At 26.2% G+C, this 19,606-nt stretch overlaps 2 protein-coding genes across 6 annotated transcripts in view; one reads left to right on the forward strand and one right to left on the reverse strand.

Annotated features, from left to right (window-relative positions):
- Positions 1 to 317, forward strand: part of LOC135925572 (molybdenum cofactor biosynthesis protein 1-like) — a 29,735-nt gene extending 29,418 nt beyond the window's left edge. Inside the window, exon 11 of the mRNA XM_065460969.1 lies at positions 178 to 317. The gene's annotated coding sequence lies outside the window, so the exon portion shown is untranslated. The remainder of the gene's footprint in view (positions 1 to 177) is intronic.
- LOC135925571 (3 beta-hydroxysteroid dehydrogenase/Delta 5-->4-isomerase type 1-like) lies at positions 310 to 15,008 on the reverse strand. 5 transcript variants are annotated; one of them, XM_065460965.1, is made up of 5 exons: positions 14,870 to 14,981; positions 8,870 to 9,309; positions 2,199 to 2,520; positions 1,726 to 1,907; positions 310 to 934 (listed from the first exon to the last, which is right to left on the reverse strand). In XM_065460965.1, the coding sequence occupies exons 2-5, from the start codon at positions 9,294 to 9,296 to the stop codon at positions 597 to 599; spliced, it is 1,269 nt and encodes a 422-aa protein (XP_065317037.1). In that variant the 5' UTR covers positions 9,297 to 9,309; positions 14,870 to 14,981; the 3' UTR covers positions 310 to 596. The 5 variants fall into 5 exon arrangements, with proteins under 5 accessions (XP_065317037.1, XP_065317036.1, XP_065317039.1 ...); XM_065460964.1 differs by having other exon boundaries at positions 311 to 934; positions 14,866 to 15,008; XM_065460967.1 differs by lacking the exon at positions 310 to 934 and adding an exon at positions 963 to 1,086 and having other exon boundaries at positions 14,866 to 15,008.
- Between the last annotated feature and the right edge of the window lie 4,598 nt (positions 15,009 to 19,606).

Consider the following 19,606-nt stretch of genomic DNA (forward strand, 5'->3'; position numbering starts at 1 on the left):
ATTTTTAATTCGCCCTAATAAATTTTAAAATATTTCATTTTTATTTAATTAAGAATATTTTATTGCAATATTATATTACGCACTTATAATATTTCTCATGAGACCCAGAAATTTAAATGCCAAAAGTGCGAAAATATTATTACTATAAACCTTATATTATATTTTTATGAATCTTAGGTTCCCTGACCTTTTACATCCATCATCCATTATGTGAATTTTTGGAGCTAAAAAAAATTATATTTTATTATATATATATGTATACTCACTATATACGTAATGATCATAATTTCGTGTTAATTTTATTTCAAATTGTAATATATAGAGTTGACATTTTGATTATGTATAATCTAAATAAATTCAAATATTTTATTTTTGAAAATTTTAAAATCAATTTTCTCATTTTGAATGAAAACATAAAAGTAAGTACTATTACATTTGCGATATATTGAATATGTGGTTTTATAAGTGCAATTATGGTAATATAATAAATATAATAAAAGAAATCGTGCAAAATATTAAAAATATATTTAAATCAAGGTTTGGTAGACTAGCCTTCGCTTTTTATCACAATTGGGTTAAATATAAAACATTGTACATTATATTTCCTTCACAGTTTTGTAGAATTCTAACGATTCAACCATCGATTCTTTGAAGTTAAACAATGGGGTATAACCCAAAACTTTTTTACTTTTTTGCCAATTGACAACATGACTAGAGTAAAGGTAAATCAGGGAAGAGAGGGTTATTGGAAAATATTTTTGACAGAAAGGCACGTACTTAAATAGGTAATAGCAAAGTTTTGATAGCGCGCGAATGAATATTTTAGGCACGGCTCTTGGATATAGTTCAATCTTCTTAGCGTCGAAAAAGGGTTTGACCAAGTCATAAATGTTCATTATGGGTGTATCGTCGGCGATAAAAAATGTATTTCCGCCTGTTTTTTTATATATTAATATTTTGTGTTTTTTTTATATCTGCCTGTCATTCAAAATATAATTAGCAATCTTTGACCCTTAGAAATATTGATCTCTCTTTACGTCCTTGATTCAGTGGTTTGGTTTTTTATATTGAGAACTTCTTGGCTATCTACGTTCACCCAATTTTTCATAAATAAAGATTGCTTTAATTCTTACGATTTATATTAATATGATTTAAATTTGCGAACTCAGATCTTATCAGGCCAGATGAGTCGGACTTTATTCATTCTAACACATATGTGGCAAAAGCGTGTGATTTGGTAACACTCGAAATTAGGGGTTAGAAGAGTAGGAATAAAATAAAATATATGGACTAAATTTAGTGAAAATTATAAAATCATGATTGGTATTAAATTTATAACTCATATATAGTTTATTTTCTAAGGATTTATTCTTTGATCGAATAATAGAACATAAATAAGTTGGATGGATAATGGCGAACTCGTGAGGATTCATATAAGATTATATATCACCAAGCTAATTGAATAAATCCACCGCCAATGATTATAAGCAGTTTCTAAACAATTATAGGTTGGATGTGATATAAAAAGTAGAGGTAGAACGTAATATGAAAGAAGATTAAAGTTCGTATGACTAGCTATTTATATAAATATTATAATTAAACACATTTATTTTAATAGTATACTATATGTAATTTGACCTAAAACATGAAATATCTTTTGCCAAAACGAAAGTATATAAAATAGAATAAATTTCCATTGTCGATATTTAATTTAAATAAATTAACCTATTTGACTATTTCCCATTTTCATTGACTCCACTGCAATTAAATGGGCCCAAGCAATGTTACCAACGTATGCCGCTTGAATTTTAGCATTCCCTATGTTTAACCTCGGAAACCTATATTTTACTTCCATATCTTTTTTCTTTTTCCACCAAAAGTATGGTTCATTTCCTCTCAAACCAATCCTTATAAATTTTTTATAAACGATGAATCAAACCAATTTTGATATTTGAAAATCAAGATAGTGAAATATTCTTTTAAACAAAATTGCCTCAACTTTTTTTAAAAAAAGAATTTTTGTTCATTTTTTAAAAATCAAAACGATATTTTAAAAATACTACATTAACCTAATAAAATTTTAACAGTTAAGAAATTCTTTACTAAACATCCTTCTAATCATAAATTAGAACTCATACTTAACCCGAACCAAACTTTATTCAAAGGTATAAGATGAGATAATAACAAGTATATTATACCGTATAGACTCAGTTATAAAATAGGGGTCGAGTGGTCCATATATAGCGCAAGGTCTTAGGCAAACTGTCCTCATTACATGGTTATTAGTATTCATAGTATCCACATTCTGTAGACTTTGGCCATCGGCTTTTAAGACACTTAATTCCGCTTCTAACTTAGACCCTCCATAGTTAGGGAATAAATGAATTTCTGGATAGCTCTGAGTTTCGTCTAAATCAGTTTGAATCGATAATTTCATTCCCACACAAACGTCAACCGTACTCGTGTATATTAGTATGCTTATCCCTTGTTGCAAACACGCCCTGATCACATTTTTAGTTCCTTTCAAAAATATGTGTTATAAGAGATGAATGCCAAATAGTTGAAAAATTAGGAATACAGATTATTTAATAATAAATCGGCCCGGTCCCGTCAGTTAATTTTTAGAATTATTTTATAATGTTTTTGAATAAATATATACGATGTTAATATTAATTAGATCAAAGATTTTTTTAAAAAGAAAAAAAAATTTCCAATTTTATTTTTAATGCTATTCCCAAGCAAGTTTAAAAAACGTGCGTTATACTGCTATAGTATTTTTTATAGGATTACTAATTTGAAATATAATTAAAAATATGTATAAGGCTAAGAATACCGTCTGAGATACCTGACCCATTACGTTTTTTGTTAAATATTATGTTGTATAAAAAAATTAATTCGACTAATATCCTAATTGCTGGAGACATGCCTCCAAAACCAGTTTGAAGATATGCCTAATGTATTTTAAAACTGAAAAAACGTTCTGTCTGGAAATGACCTAGTATATTTATTTTCTAATTAAAAAGTCGATTATAATGGTGATTACTGTGTATAATAAAAAAGATAACTAATGAATAAATATATTTAACTTGCCAAATTTGATGATGTAAAAATTCAAAATTACATGTGATATCCACCTTATAATTATTATCTCCCTATAATGATTAGATTTAAGTAAGAATCCAGGTCTAATCAACGCATCCTGATGTTTATTACAACGGCATGCTCACTCTGATACATTGGTCTCTATGAGGAAATATTCGCACAAATGAAGTTAGAAAGAAGGAAAAAATATCATTTCTCCCTAAATCTTTAGGATGAGCACCATCTTATAGTGATCAACTTTTTAGAATGAGTAGCTTAAATAGTAAGTCAGGAAGTGGTCATGGTCATTATAAGTAGGTGATAAGTATAAGATGGTGACTATAAGCTGATCATAAATTTTTTGAGATTTTACCTCTTCATCCCTTTCACCTCCCCCCCCCCCCCCTCTTGTAAAAATTAAAATTTTCTTCAACTTTTAAGATGTACCTCTCCTTATTAGTACATATATTTAGAGTGTAGGCATATCCAAGATTTTCTTATGAAGGGGGGCAAGCACTCTTAGATGGATTTCCGCTATAAATTTTACTTGTGGTTTTCAGGTCCACTTATTATTAGCCTTTGGCAATGTTATATTTAATTTTGTTTATTGACCTATTTTTGATAAAAGTGCTTTTTTTTAAATTTTGAATTTATAGTCATTATTTTAAAAGAAATATTAACTTTTAATTATTTTTATTTCAAATTATTGTTCTTAGTGATATATTGTATACATTTTTTATGGAGGGTGGGGATTTTCTTAGCTTAAAATAATATTTACGAGAACAGGCTAATTTCCCACTTTCCAACCTCTTGATTACATACAGGGATCCAAACCCAACCTGAACCATTAAACCGCTAAAAACAGGTATTTTTTATCGAACCTAAACCGCTAAAAAAATTTCTGTAATGCCTGAACTGATTCGAGCCTCGTGATTTTATGCTTATAAAATAATGTGTAAGTTATTACTATTTAATTATATTCGAATCGTTTTAAAGATTATTATCAATCACATTTGATTTATAAGTATCAGTCATAATTTTTATAAACTTTGGTATATTGCCATTTTACAACATTTTTTAAAAATTTTAATGCCTAGAGAAAAATTAAGTCCAATATATAAATTATATACATATAATATTATAAATGACACATCAAAATGTAAAATTACTGATTATCAAATAAATATGAAAGGCCATCATGGAGTAAATCTTGAGCATCACATAAAAAGAAACCACCCTCTAGAATTCGATAAAATTAATAAAATATCACAACAAAACCTAATAAAATAAAAAAAATTTAAGATGTCATCAAGACAACAGACGATAGAAGAAGTAAAAGAACAAACAATATCAGTTAAACTAAATAAAAATAAAATAATCTATGTACTGAGTTGGTTACATTTAAAAGCAGACCATTCAAATTAATCGATGATAGCGGTTTTAAAAAAAATTCTTGATCATATATTAGAAGGCATGGGTAATATTAAAATAAATTCTTAAAATATTCAATCTAATGTTGCAGAATTAGCCTTAAGTATTTGGCAAAATATAATCAAAGAATTATCTCTAAAAATTAACTGTGTTACTTGTCTAGACAGTCCGTTATTAGGATTAATTTTCAGTATATTCAAAAACAAAAATTGTTCTGAGAACATTAGCAATGAAAGAAATTCTTGAAGGCCCACTGCAGAAAATTTAAAACTCCTTTCAATAAAGGTATTAAATGATTAAAAAATCAAAACATCAAAAATATACACTATAACAACTGACAAGAGGGCAAATCTTATTAAGATGGTAAATATTTATGGAGGATAGTGATGATCACAATCAAATGTCTGAAAATGATGAAGAACAAATGCAAGATATAGATAATTTGAATGATGTTTCCACTGGTTTCACAAATATACATGATGAATTAACAAGCAATCTTAATGATCCTCTATATAATATTATAAATATAATCTCATACTTTACAACTTATGGTAGATCATGTATTAAAAAATTGCTCAGTTTCTAATATTATCATTAAAGATCATACTGCCTGCAAGAAACTAAGGACAAAATCTATATCAATCATACTAAAAAAAAATAAACTTAAAAAGACCTATATTGGATTGTCACAGATGGTTATTCCTATAACATGCTAGAGAGATTGAATGAATTAAAAGATATGTGTGAGGAATTATCAGCATCATACAGTTTTTACAGCTTTAGAATGGGAAGCAATTATAGGGTTGATAAATATCATAAAAACAATTAAAGTAGCTAACAAGTACTTACAACTTGAGCAGCTTACTTTAGGGAATTTTTATGGCATATGGATAAAAGCTAAATTAGAAATTTCCAGAGTTGTTAAAAGATACTTTTTAAATGGATCTAGATACAGATACATTTTTTATAATGCTCTTATATTTGCATAAACCTAAATTAATATTATATTGTGAAAATTCATGAAATGAGCTAAAAAATTTATTGACGCGATATAACATTTATCAGAATATAACTAAAATAATGATTTTAATATAATATATGAAAATATATGATTAAATAATTATAAATAATTATTAGATTTCAGTAATAAAATATTTTCAAAATTTTGATCATTTTGGCATCCTCGTTTATCTGTAAAGACATTTTTAGCAACACTAAATAGTCTTTCCACAGGGGCGCTTGAAGGAATTGTAGTGTTATATTTAATAAATAACAATTTTATATCAGGGTATTCTTTAAAAATGCTAAAATCTCTACATTCATTTTTGAAAAAATTATTTAAAATTTGTTGATTATCAAAATTTAAATCCTTATTAGAAATTATATCTGCTGTAGGGTACTGAAAAAAATCTGAAATTAAATTATTTGTTTTTTTTGGCAGGTTATTTGCTTGCAGTCAGTTGATGACTTTGATAATTCACCAGCTAATCTTTGTATCAATTGTTATCTTTTATTAAGATTTTCTTCCATTTGCAACCATGTCCAATCAAGTTTAAAAAAAGGGTGGAGCATGGTTGCTATAATATTATCATATTCAAATAAGGTCACAATAAACCTAGAATTATTAAATATTTTTAATTTATTATATTAATTTACCTATCCTCAATCCCTTTAAGTAAGGCATCTAAGAGTGGTAAACAGAATCTCAGGTTCATTTCTTTAAAATTCTTTAATTTGATAATAAGTTGTGAAATAGTTGCACAGTAATAAGCTGTGTACATATACTTATCTCCCTGCAAAATATCAAGGGAATTAGCTATTGGCTTCATTAGCTAATTTAAAATAATGCTATATATATAAATATTATTTATAACTTACTAAACAATATTCATGAATAAAATCACATTCATTAGGTAAAAACCTAGGTAGTTTTATTCCATCACATATCTTGTCCACTTTGTCAGATTTATCTTTTATAATTTCTGACATTAATTGTAAGGCATTATAGGTGGAGTTCCATCTAATTATATTAGGACATATAAAATAACGACCAATATATTCCTTCTTAATAATCTCAGATGAAATAGGAGACTTATTTTGCCTATTCCATATATTTTGGCATTTATGTAGTGTTGTGCTATATATCTAATGAAGAAAATATTACTTATTTAATTAAAATTAGTTTTACCCTCTGATATTGTTTACACTGCATGGCTCTATTGGCATCCACAGTGGCTATAAGATTCAATGTGTGACTGGCACAACATTGGTGATGAGGTAAGCTAAATGATTCTGATAATTCAGAATCCCGTGGAGTATTATAAAGATTTGATATAGAAATTGGCACAACTGCTTCATCTTCCAGATCATCAATTGATTCACTTGTATTATTTTCAATTGGCTTGAAAACTCTTTAATAAATTAAGTAATCAATCATATATTATGTTTATATTTATTTATAATAAAATAAACCTAAAACATTTTATAAAATTTTTGGCATTATCTGTAATGGTCTTTGAAATTTTATTTTGAATGCAATAATCCTTAGCTATATCTTGTAAATTTTTTGCTATTTTATCATATGTATGACTACCAGTCATTCTTTTACAAGCCAACGCTATATTTTTTCTTTCCAAACTTATTGGATTTATATAGTGAGCGGTTACTTCTATGTATGAACTAAAAATTAAAATTTCATAAAATTGCTGAAATAATTTATTCTTAATTAATTATTATACAAATTGAAATGTTAGCTATACCGGCGATAGGCACTCCAACAATCTGCTGTTGTGCATATTAATGATGGTTCTATAAGACTTTTAATTATTTCTTTCTTTTCATTTTCCCATCTTTGGGAAATTCTACCAACAACTGTCTGTCGGCAAATTATATTTTTGTGTGGAGCCAAAGTGTTGATCATTTTTTTAAAAGAAGGATTTTCAACAATTGAAAATGGCTGCATGCCATCTATAATAAAAGCAATAATTAAATCATCTAAAGTGCCTTGAGTTAAAGTCAAAGGTCTTTTAGCAAAAATATTATTGGAGGATGAGCCTTGTCCAATATTTTCTTTAGTAGTTTTATTTTCCTTCCCCTTTTTCATTTTTGTTAACAAGGTTGGATGTTTTCTGACACGGCAAACATTTTACCATCAGAGAATTGTTTTCTTTGTTTTGAGATATTATTTTAAAATAGACTCTATAAATTGGCCATGGTAAAGCAATAGAACTTGTTGTTGCTTCCTCTTCTTCATCGATATAGATCTAAATAAATATATAAACTTAAAAATTTAGTTATAAAATAAAATTTACCATTTCTATATTGTAATATTAAAATTTGTATGGTTTATTGATAAACTCGGACATAATATTTAAATTAATGAATATTTATATATATTTTTTATATATAAGTTTTAATATTTTATGTATATATAATTCTTTATTATAGTATTAATAAATATTAATATATAATATATATATATTTATTTATTTCATAGCTCATATAAAATAAAATAAATTTTACAGTCAAATATTTTTATTTATAATAAAAAAAGGGGTATATAAAATGTTTCTTAAAAAGTATCTAAAAACAGATACCTCTAAAATAATATCTAGATACAGATACCTTTCTAAAAAATCTATCTGGATACAGATACTACATTTTTATATCTAGATACAGTATCTAGATACTTGTATCTTGATACTTTAACAACTCTGGAAATTTCTATTGTTATTTTACCCTTTGCTGGTTCATTTAAAAAAGAAACTACTTTTAAATAACAATGCCTTTTTGTCATGCATATATCTAAATTTAAGGTATGTTTTAAAAATATTATATTATATATCTTATATAAATTTAATTAATAATTTTATTTACCTTATCTAATAATTTTATTTTACTTTTATTTTTCTATATTCATAAAAAATAATAAGATTTTTTTATTTTTATCAAGTGCTTTTGACTGAAGAAGAAAAAACAAATGGAAATGTTTACCACCCGGAGATTAAAGCTAAATTTAAAAAAAAATGTTAATATTTCTTTTATTGTTAAGGGGTATTTAAAACGAATTATTAGTTATTTGATTCGATTCGTTACGAATAACAAAATTAAATCGAAAATAAAAAACTTTATTCGTAGAATAATATCCTTCCATTATTTGATTAAATTATTCATAAATATTAGATTCTAAGTATTCAAAATGTTTTTGAAAATTTTTACCTTTATTAATTTATTTCCACATAATAATCCTCTTTTTATTAATTTTTTTCACTAATAAAGTGACTTTAGAATTATTCTATTTGATTTTTATTTTCACCCCATGTAAAGATGACAAACAAATCTAAAAAAATTTTTTTACCTTGTACATTTACTTTTATCAAATAATCTCTGTCGGCAATCAACAGACTAGCGCAATGAATGACTATCGTGCCATCTTTGAAACTCTCGGCGAGTTCTTCGTAATTAAGGATATCGATTTTCCGTTTTGTTATAGGAATTTTGATGGCTTTTTTCATTATATTTTTTTCGACATCGATGGTCAGATTTTCTTCTCCATAATTACTGTTTTTAATATTTTTATCAATTATTCTAACTTCCTTGATTTTTCTAACTTTATTAGCTGCGAATTTTGTATTGTTATCGAAATCGGTATATTGGGGTCCATTCATAACACCTTTTGAGCGGTAGTCATAATGAGAGGAAGTTTTTAGATACTTTGGTAAATTTTGTATGATATGATGCCCTAAGAACCCGTTTCCTCCTATGACAATTATAACGTCACCCATAGTTTATGAAGAGCTAAATAATTTTTTTTAAAAGTTTAATATGAATTTTTATATTCAAAAGGTCATGCTCAGTCTAATTCATTATAATATATAATTCAGTCTCCATTATTTATTAGATCTGCATTAAAAAATGTTATGCACAATATAGTGGAGGCCACAGTCGGTCTTTGATCTGGAGGATACTTGGAAAACCATTGATAAAAACCTGGTTTAAACTGGTTTTTTTATGGTTTCATTTTTTTATATTTAATTTTAAAATATCGTATTTCTTATATACATAATTATTATAAATGATATTAAATAAATTCTGATATCCTTCTTCCTAAGGTGCTTAGATTTGAATAAGAGATTTTATAAGGTGAAGATATTTATTCCAGTTTTATATCATATTGTCTTAAGCCCCTTTATCTTTTTGTATTGCTTTGGGAAATGTTTGTTTAGATGTTGCTTGTTTAATATTTATTATATATACTAAACTCTGTTGCGGTTAATATATAGCTATTTAACAAGTTAATTAAAATATTAATAAAAGACCGGTCCGGATTAAGGACCATAGTTTATTAGCACAATTCTTTTATTAGCGTCACTAGATCCAATGCGGGAATCACAATTGCGGTAAACTTTTTTTAAATATTGGAAATGGTTCTAAAAAATTGAATTCTTTTTACCCAAATTAAAATATAATATATCAGAAGGAAATCTAAAGAAGTTAATTTTTAACATTTATTCCAATTCATTAAATTTATATCGTAAACGGGTTATTCCATGTCAAATGAGCAAAAAAATCAAGATTTTCGGCCGACCCCTTTCAATTTCGATAAAAAGTTGTAGACTGGTTATATATGTTCCCATTAGATTATAAACAAAATTTTAGCGCATTAGCAACTATATTAGCCGAGATAATCGGGGTTAAAGGTCCAAAAAACGTCTTTTTTTGCTTTTTACTGATGTCAAATAATTAGTTTTTAATTTAAAACTAAATATGATCAAATATTGAATCTAATACCAATAGCTAAGTTAATAATTTATGATTATGACAAAAACATCAAAATTAATTTTTTATAAAATATGGGTCATCTTATGGTCAGTTGAAAACTTGAAATTAATATTTCGAAATGTATATGATCTCCGATTTTTAATTTTTTTAAGAAATATTATCCGTTTACTATTTTTTTAATAATTTCTTCAACAATTAGCATGGCTGGATATTTATTTTAAAAAATATTGCGATTTTTATACTTTAAAAAAAATAGATGGCGCTATATATAATAGTTTTAATATGTTAAAATTTATTTTTTTATTGATTAAAAATATTTTAATGTATAATATATCATAAAATTAGATTATATAACTTTGTAAACCTTATTCCCTTGAGATATTCGCAGGATAAAAAATTTTAATAATTTTTATAATATTTCAATGTAAATTAAAAATAATTAAAAAATCCGACTAACATGCGAACAAAAAAGCAGGATTAAAGGAGTGCAGGTAAATTATTAAGGGAAAAATCGAAAATCATATAATTACCCGGCCTACCCCCCACCCCCACTCCAGACTAAGTCATACCCATCAAGACCAAGAATGTTATAAAATTGTCATTAACCAGAAAATTTCAAAGATTTTTAAAAAAATTTTAAGCGATATAATTAACAAAAAATTAACTAGTTATAAAATTTTGGGTATCAAATGAATTTGAGCATTCTCTATAAAATTTTTGATCAAAGTCTTTGAATTTTGAGCATATGTTTAACACTGAAAAAATTAATAAAAGTAAGTCAGCTGTTTTTATCTTTTCTTAAAATTATTAAAAATAAACTGATTAGCAAAATTAATTAGCGAATTTAATCAATAAATCACAGTTGCTAAAAATACAAATTGATTTCTTTAATATTTTTTCACAAACACCGATTCATATCTTTTACATATAAATATTTTTACTTGTCATTTAAAAATAAATAAATTTTTTTAAATGAAACCCTTAAAAGATAAGATAAAATGTTGCAATCCACTGAATAAAGTTAATCATAAAAATTTTAAAAAAAATTTAAGATCAGTTCTTCCATGGATGCTTTATATAAATAATCATTTATATCTTCAACAAAAAATATGTAATTCGTGCCGATACCAGTTAAGTAAAATTGGTCCACATATTCCCGAAGAATTTATATCCCCAATAACCCATAATCAGGATGCCTTTGAATCGATTAATGAAACATTACACAATATTGGAGAATCACCAATTAAAAGAAAACGTTTAATGGAGAAAAAATATCCTAAAAATAAAATTCAAAAGATTGAAAAAGCAATAAAGAGTAAGGTTTTAGAAATATCTGATTCCGAGATTGATAGTCCAATGAAAGAGGAAATTCTTATTATATTAAAGGATAACTTTGATAAATTATCAAAAAAATCAACAATATCAAATTCTTACAATTTTGCCTCAAGGATGGAGTGTAAATAAAATTCAAAAGGAATTCAACGTAACATCATACATGGCAAGAAAATCTAAAATGATGGTAAAAGAAAGTGGAATTCTTTCATTTCCAAAACATAAGGCAGGAAAGACACTAAACGAAAAAACATTTAAACTCGTCAAGGATTTTTATAGTTCTGATGAAATAAGCCGACTCATGCCAGGAATAAAAGATTGTGTATCTGTTAAAGGCGAGAAAGAACCAGTTCAAAAAAGACTTATATTAAATAATCTTAAAGAAATATTCAAGATGTTTAAGGAAGAATACCCAAATATATCAATTGGATTCTCTAAATTTGCCGAACTTAGACCAAAAAACTGTATTTTAGTTGGAGCTAGTGGCACACACACTGTTTGTGTCTGCGCTATTCATCAGAATGTGAAATTAATGACAAATGTAATAGTTGAAATTACAGCAGGAGAAGATTACTGTATAAATTCTTACAACTATCTATTGGCGCAAATTATTTGTAATCCATCTCAGCCAAAATGTTATTTAACAAATTGTGATCAATGCCCTGGTATAGAATCTCTTAAGGGACAATTATACCAATTGTTTCAGAGAAATCGTATAGAATATGTCACGTTTAAACAATGGATCACGGTGGATAGAACAAATCTTGAAACTATTATAAAGTCCGTTGATGATTTCATCGATTATTTATTAGAAAAAGTTCAAATTTTACTGCGTCACTCGTTTATAGCTAAACAACAAAGTTTATTTTTGAAGAATTCCAAAGAAAATTTAAAAGATGGGGAATTTTTAACAATTCTAGATTATTCTGAAAATTATTCCTTCATTTTACAAGATGAAGTTCAGGGATTTCATTGGAACAACGTGCAGGCCACTATACATCCATTTGTAGCATATTATAAATCTGGAGAAGATTTAAAAAATATAAATTTTGTTATTATATCCGAATCATTAAACCATAATACTAGTGCAGTCCACCTTTACCAAAAAAAATTTCTTAATTTCTTAACAGCCAAATTTAATTCTAAACCAGAAAAAATAATATATTTTTCAGATGGAGCCGCGTCTCAATACAAGAATCGCAAAAATTTTCTGAACATATGCCTTCATAAATACGATTTTAATATTCCTGCCGAATAGCATTTCTTTGCCACTGCTCACGGCAAAAATGCATGTGACGGTATCGGGGGAACTGTCAAAAGATTAGTTGCCAGAGCTAGTCTTCAAAGGCCAAATAAAAATCAAATCCTAACCCCATTAGAATTATATAATTATGCTAAAGAAAATATTAATGGAATTCAATTTGAATATATATCCAATCAAGAATATATCAAAGGGGAGTTAGCCCTTCGCAAAAGATTTAATTCTGCACTGCCCATACATGGGACCTTAAAAATTCACGTGGTTATTCCCATTGATCAAAATAGACTAAAAACCAAAATATATTCAAATTCTAAAAAATATAATATAAAACAAGTTTCGTTTTTAAATGAAAAAATTATATTTAAAAATATTAATGGATATGTAACATGTGTATATGATGATAAATGGTGGTTAGGATATATAATCGATAAATATGATACAAATGAAGAAGTAAAAATCCGATTTTTATACCCTTGTGGACCTTCAGCCTCATTTAAATTTCCCCTGAAAGATGATATTTTAGTGTTACCTAAATCTCATATTCTTTCGCTGGTCAATCCTTCTACTCCCACCGGTCGAACATATATATTATCTCCTGAAGAAATCTCACAAGCTAGCCAGGCTTTGTGTTCCTTTAGATGAAGTAAGATTTAATTAATTTATAAACTATCTTAATTAGGCTAAATTTGTGAAGATTTTAAAAATTTATGATCTGAATTACAAATAAATATATATAATGGACATTGTAATCGATTTAGTATGATATATATACATTAAAATATTTTTAATCAATAAAAAAATGAATTTTAACATATTAAAACTATTATATATAGCGCCATCTATTTTTTTTAAAGTATAAAAATCGCAATATTTTTTAAAATAAATATCCAGCCATGCTAATTGTTGAAGAAATTATTAAAAAAATAGTAAGCGGATAATATTTCTTAAAAAAATTAAAAATCGGAGATCATATACATTTCGAAATATTAATTTCAAGTTTTCAACTGACCATAAGATGACCCATATTTTATCAAAAATTAATTTTGATGTTTTTGCCATAATCATAAATTATTAACTTAGCTATTGATATTATATTCAATATTTGATCATATTTAGTTTAAAATTAAAAACTAGTTATTTAACATCAGTAAAAAGCAAAAAAAGACGTTTTTTAGACCTTTAACCCCGAATATCTCCGCTAATATAGTTGCTCATCCGCTAAAATTTTATTTCTAATCTAATGGGAACATATATAACCAGCCTACGATTTTTCATCAAAATCGAAAGGGGTCGGCCGAAAAGTGATTGATTTGACATGGAATGACCCAAACAGCGTATAGAATGTAATTAGGAAAAAAGATACATTATTTTAAAAATATCGTCATGGTTATAGAAAGGTTTTACAAAAAGAAGGCGACTTTTTTATCTAGATGGGGTGGGGCTCTTTTCCTACCCGTCACCATATTTACTCTACAATTAAATTTAGACGTTCTTTGAGTGATCTGCATCGAGCCTAATTTTTCAAGCCCAGCCAGTCCAAATTTTTTTTAAAAAATTTGTCTTGCCCACCCGATTTCGTTTTTTTTTATTTGTCCCGAAAAGCCCGACCCGAAATAAAAATACCGTCGTGCCTGCCCGAATTTATTTAAATATAAAAATTTAATTTTTTTTTTGATTGCAAAAAAAATTTATTTACAAATAAAAAATATTTGCACCTTGTTTCTTGCAATAATTTTAAAATTTATTTCACAAAATGTAATGATATCTTAATTAAAAATTTTAACCCTACACGGCCCGGCCCGAGATTTTTTAAAAAATATTATACCCAATCCAAAATAATTTCCAAAAAATAGCCCTAGGACCGGTCTCTAGCCGGGTACGGCTGGGCCGTGATCTGCAGATCTCTACTTTGAGCACCTTATTGCCTGTTCTCCGACACCTCTGTTCTGTTATAAATATAAGATATATAATTATATTACTTGCCAATTGATAGGAATTATTATTGGTTGATAATGGGAAAGAGTAATAATAGGATTTGTTTAATCAAAAAAACCTGAATTTTAAATTCCATATCATTTAGAGAAACGAGCTAACTATTCACTAAAAAGTAAAATTACTATAAAATATGCCATGTTATTTTGTTATTATAATATAAATAATATAATTTTAATGCCAACAAGAATAACAAAAACGTATATTTTGTTATTATTTTTAAAGCGCTTATAAATGTAAATAATCCAATATCATTAAATTATCCTATTTTTTAACAACTTTTTTATAGCGATTATGACATCGTGAACATTAAAACTGTTTATATAGTCATAATAATAATAATAATAATAATAAAATAATAATAATATATATTTGATTTAAAAAAACACAATTCATTTTAAATATCCTAGTCAGTCATAATAATAATAGAAATGATTAATATATTTGATTTAAAAATAACATATAGCTTGGTCAGATTTAATAAAATAAGTTATATATATGTTGTATTCCATATTAAATCAACCAAAAAAAGTCGATTCTCAACCCGACCCCCTTCGATTTTTTTAAAAATTTGCATGTTGGTAGTATATACACTAACTAATAAAAATGTATACTAGCTAATAACCCAGTGGCGTAAACAAGGGCCTCCGAAAAATTTTTTTTAATTTCAAAATAAAATTTTCTTATTGCGAATAATTTTATTTAAAAATCGCTTTCAATTTATAAATAAAATAATATATATACGATATCAAAATGAAATATATTTAAAAAAATAAATAAGAATTTTAAATTATAACATGGTTTATTAAATATATATTAAAAAATATATGTAAAATATTATATAACAATAAAAATATATTGTAAATTTTTTCTGGCATAGTTAAATTAGATATTTATAAATTTAATAATAAAATTTGTATTGTTAAACTAATTAGATAGTTTTAAAATTTTAATTAATTTTTTTATAATTTTTAAATAAAAGAAAAATCATTTAATTTGGTAAGAATAAGGAGAAAGTAAAGGTGATCGCTAGTATGTTTGAATTTTAAACCTAGAGTAGCTTCTAGATAGTTCAATCGCTTAAATATTGATGCATCTACGATTGAGGATTTTTATAAAATAAATATTTTTATTCCCCTTATTGATATTTTAATTTCAATTAAGGGTATTAGTCACAATTATTTTAAACAGCTTTTATTTTCTTTTGTCAGATGGGTCTGAATACACTTGAAACGCGAGTGGATAATAAGAAAATCTCAGAGTTTTATTCTGATGAATTATCAGGATCGTATGATAAGTTACTTTGTGATGTCGAATTTTGGTATAAAAATTTTGACAGAATAGAGTAATCTTTGAGACCAAAAAATGCTTTGCAGTTCATTTCCATATGTAATTTCACTTTAGATTCCCTGCTTAATATCAAAATATTGTTTTTTATTTTAGTTACCTTACCGATTAGAACCTGCATTGAAAGGTCTTTTTCAACTTTGAAAAGGTAAAAACCTATTTGAGAAATAGCACCAATGGATTCGTAATATTAAATATTTTTAAGGAGATTATTCAAGATAAAAATTTGCTTTTAGATAAATTAGCCAAATCTCAGAGAAAAGTAGACCTATTTTTATAAATTCAAATCATAAAATTGTTATATGATTATAATATGTTCTTAGTCATAAAATTTTTATATTCTAAACGTAATTATAATGAATTCTTAGTCATAATATTTATATATTATACTATTTTTAATAAAAATATTGCATTTGCAATAAGAGTTAGTGATTTGTATCGGACCTAATTTTTCAAACCCGGCCAGGCTCGAAATTATTTTAAAAACTTTTGCCGGTCCGGCCCGAATTTATTTAAATATAGAAATTCATTTTTATAATTACTCAAATTAAAAGATATATATTATATGGCGTTTAGTTTTAATAAATAAAATCAAAATTTTTTATTTTACACAAAAAATTCAATATAAAATTGATAAATTTAGATATATTTAGAAAAATTTCCATGGACCGACCTGACCCGGCCCATTTTTTTAAAAAATATTGGGCCCGGCAGGACCCGAACCCGATTATTTTAAATAGAATTAGGGTCTTGACCTCCTTTTCCTCTCTTGGCTACATCTATGATTATATTGTTATAAATCTGTTTTGAAAAAATATATAGCTAATGCTAGTATTTACTTATATAAGGTAATTGGGAGCAATTCCATATCTTCCAAGAGCAGTGGTGTAGCCATTTATCCAAGGGTAGGGAGTTAATAAAAAAATTGGGGTTTTCCCTAGACCCCATTTGCGCCTTCGACCAGGTTCCCCTTATGATAAATTCTGATTATGTATTTATGATTTCTCCGTGGTTATTTTTTAAATATTTAATGGGTTTATAATCTATGTCAATTTTTATGCTTAATTAGTACCTGTAAGTGTTATAATCAGTATCGTAGCCAAAAAAATTAAGAGCAACAAACTACTGGTCAATCTTACGATTAAAAAGAGACTGAAAGCATTTATTCTGAAAATTTTATTAATGTTTAGTGTTTAATTTATACTATTTTAATCTGTGTGGTAGACACTAGCGGGCCTAAAGTTTCAAGTCCGGCCCGGAAAATCAAATATTTTTATTTTACATAAAATTGATATATTTAAGATATATTTAAAAAAATTTCCAAGGCCCAATCCAACCCGGCCCGAATTTTTTTTAAAAATATTAGGCCAGACCCAGCCCGAACTCGATTTTCCTACTTTTGCAGATCTCTAATAAGAATTATTTATGTTTTGTTAATATACTCATTTGTATTAATTATAATTTTTAAATTAGATATTTTTTAAATACCGTACAAGAATTGTAATTTTTTTTTTTAAAATAAAGTTATCTACAATAAATTTTTAATATAATCTGTATAAAATTTCTACATTTTGAAATTTATTTTATTGTATATTATCATTAAAATAAATATAGAATTAATAATAAATAAAGTCTATAATGAAATTCTCTGCAAAATTTTGTTATATGCAAAAATTTAATTAAAATAATTATTTTTAACATAGAATAAGATATATTGGGTGATCATAAAAAATGGGAGGTTTGGGGGGGGGGGCGATTTTTTTCTTCTTTCTACACCGAATGGATTGAATTAATTTACAATTGACTAAACATTGATAAAATTTTCAGAATAATGCTTTCAGTCGCTATTATTCATAAATTTGGCCAATATTTTGTGATTAAATTTTAAAAACCCCCCTCCATAGATCTATCCTGGTTACGCCACTGTAATAACCCGTCAAGAATGACGGTGTTTAGGGGTAATTAGTTTGTGTATATGGTACTAAATTTACTTTATTAATATATGATAAAAATATTAAAATTTAGGCGAAAAAAGAGGTAAATTTATGAATCACACTTCATAAGATATTCTTAATTTCTGATTCATCTATAATCGAATAAGAAAGAAAAGTATGATGACTTCTCTTTCTTAAAGGGCAAAATGAAAAATATATAACTAAGAGTACTAGAGAAGAGCTCCCGTTAGTCACCATTGTTGACTACGTCAAAAATGACAGGGAATGAGAATTTTCTCCTTACTCTTATGATAGTTGTTGCCTCTTATTTGAAAATAATATCCAATTTTTATTCTTTATAACCCCTTCCCACCTTCAGGTCAGGTCCAATCCATTAAAACTAAGTTTAAATGCTATATTTTGAGTCAAAATATATTTAAAGCTTTTATTGATACCCATATCAATATTATTTGTTAAAATATTAATGATTATTCATGCCTAATATTTAATATTGAAAAAATTCCCAGCAAGGTCTAAGGCCATAATAATTTTAAAAAAATTTCCCCAACCCCATAATAATTTTGGTAGTTGAGAACTGGAATAAAATATTTTAAAAAATCATAATGAATTTAAAAATACAATCAAAATCAGATTTTATAGGACTTGGTTTATATGTTTTAGGTCAATGTCTGATCCATAGTTAATAATAAAAAAATTCCCAAGCGTCCAAGCTGAAAATAATTTTAAAAGTTTTGCCCAAGAGTAGCCCAATATAATTTATAAAAATATTTTCCATGCCTAGCCCGACCCATTATTATTGTAAAAAATTTTTCTTAAACATGGCCAACAGATAATAATTTTGTCCAGCCCGACCCATTATAATTTTTAAAAAAATTTTCTCAAACCTGGCCAACCGATAATAATTTTGAAATTGTTTTCCCGAGCCTGGATATTTCATTAAACAAGATAAATATTGATATAAATTACTTTATCATAATATAGTTTCATACATAAGAAGAATTATATTACAAAATTTAATATAGAAGGGGGGTGACTGAACCTTTATCTATCGAACGTTAAGTCAGTGGTTCGAATCTCGTTGATGTGTAAAAAAAAAATATTTTTAAGTTTTCTTTTTTTTAAAAAGAATAATTTAACATTAGAGGTATTTAGTCTCCTTCGATTTATTTAATATTGAGATATAGGAAAGTTGATACCAAAAATAAAAATTGACATTGATTACGGCCATTATATATATAAGATAATGAAAATATGTTTTATAATTTAGCTGCTTTTAGACGTTTATATAATGCTTGAAAATTTTGATAGATAAAAAGCAGCCATTTTGTATGACCGTTCAGTATGATTGTTAGGTGAAATGTGCCATCTATTGTATATTCCTTACCATATAAAAAAGCATAAATGCCACCTTAATAATATTATCATA

This window comes from Gordionus sp. m RMFG-2023, chromosome 2, assembly GCF_954871325.1.
Source record: "Gordionus sp. m RMFG-2023 chromosome 2, tfGorSpeb1-WG-v2, whole genome shotgun sequence".
Lineage (NCBI taxonomy): Eukaryota > Metazoa > Nematomorpha > Gordioida > Chordodea > Parachordodidae > Gordionus > Gordionus sp. m RMFG-2023.

What these genes read in the sequence shown, in the direction of transcription:
- LOC135925571 (XM_065460965.1), bottom strand. Translation starts at nt 9,296, where the DNA reads ATGGGTGACGTTATAATTGTCATAGGAGGAAACGGGTTCTTAGGGCAT. An exon ending in GATAAAAGTAAATGTACAAG is followed by an intron (nt 2,521 to 8,869) that starts GTAAAAAAATTT and finishes TATTTTTGAAAG; the next exon opens with GAACTAAAAATGTGATCAGG. An exon ending in TTTATAACTGAGTCTATACG is followed by an intron (nt 1,908 to 2,198) that starts GTATAATATACT and finishes AAAATTTATAAG; the next exon opens with GATTGGTTTGAGAGGAAATG.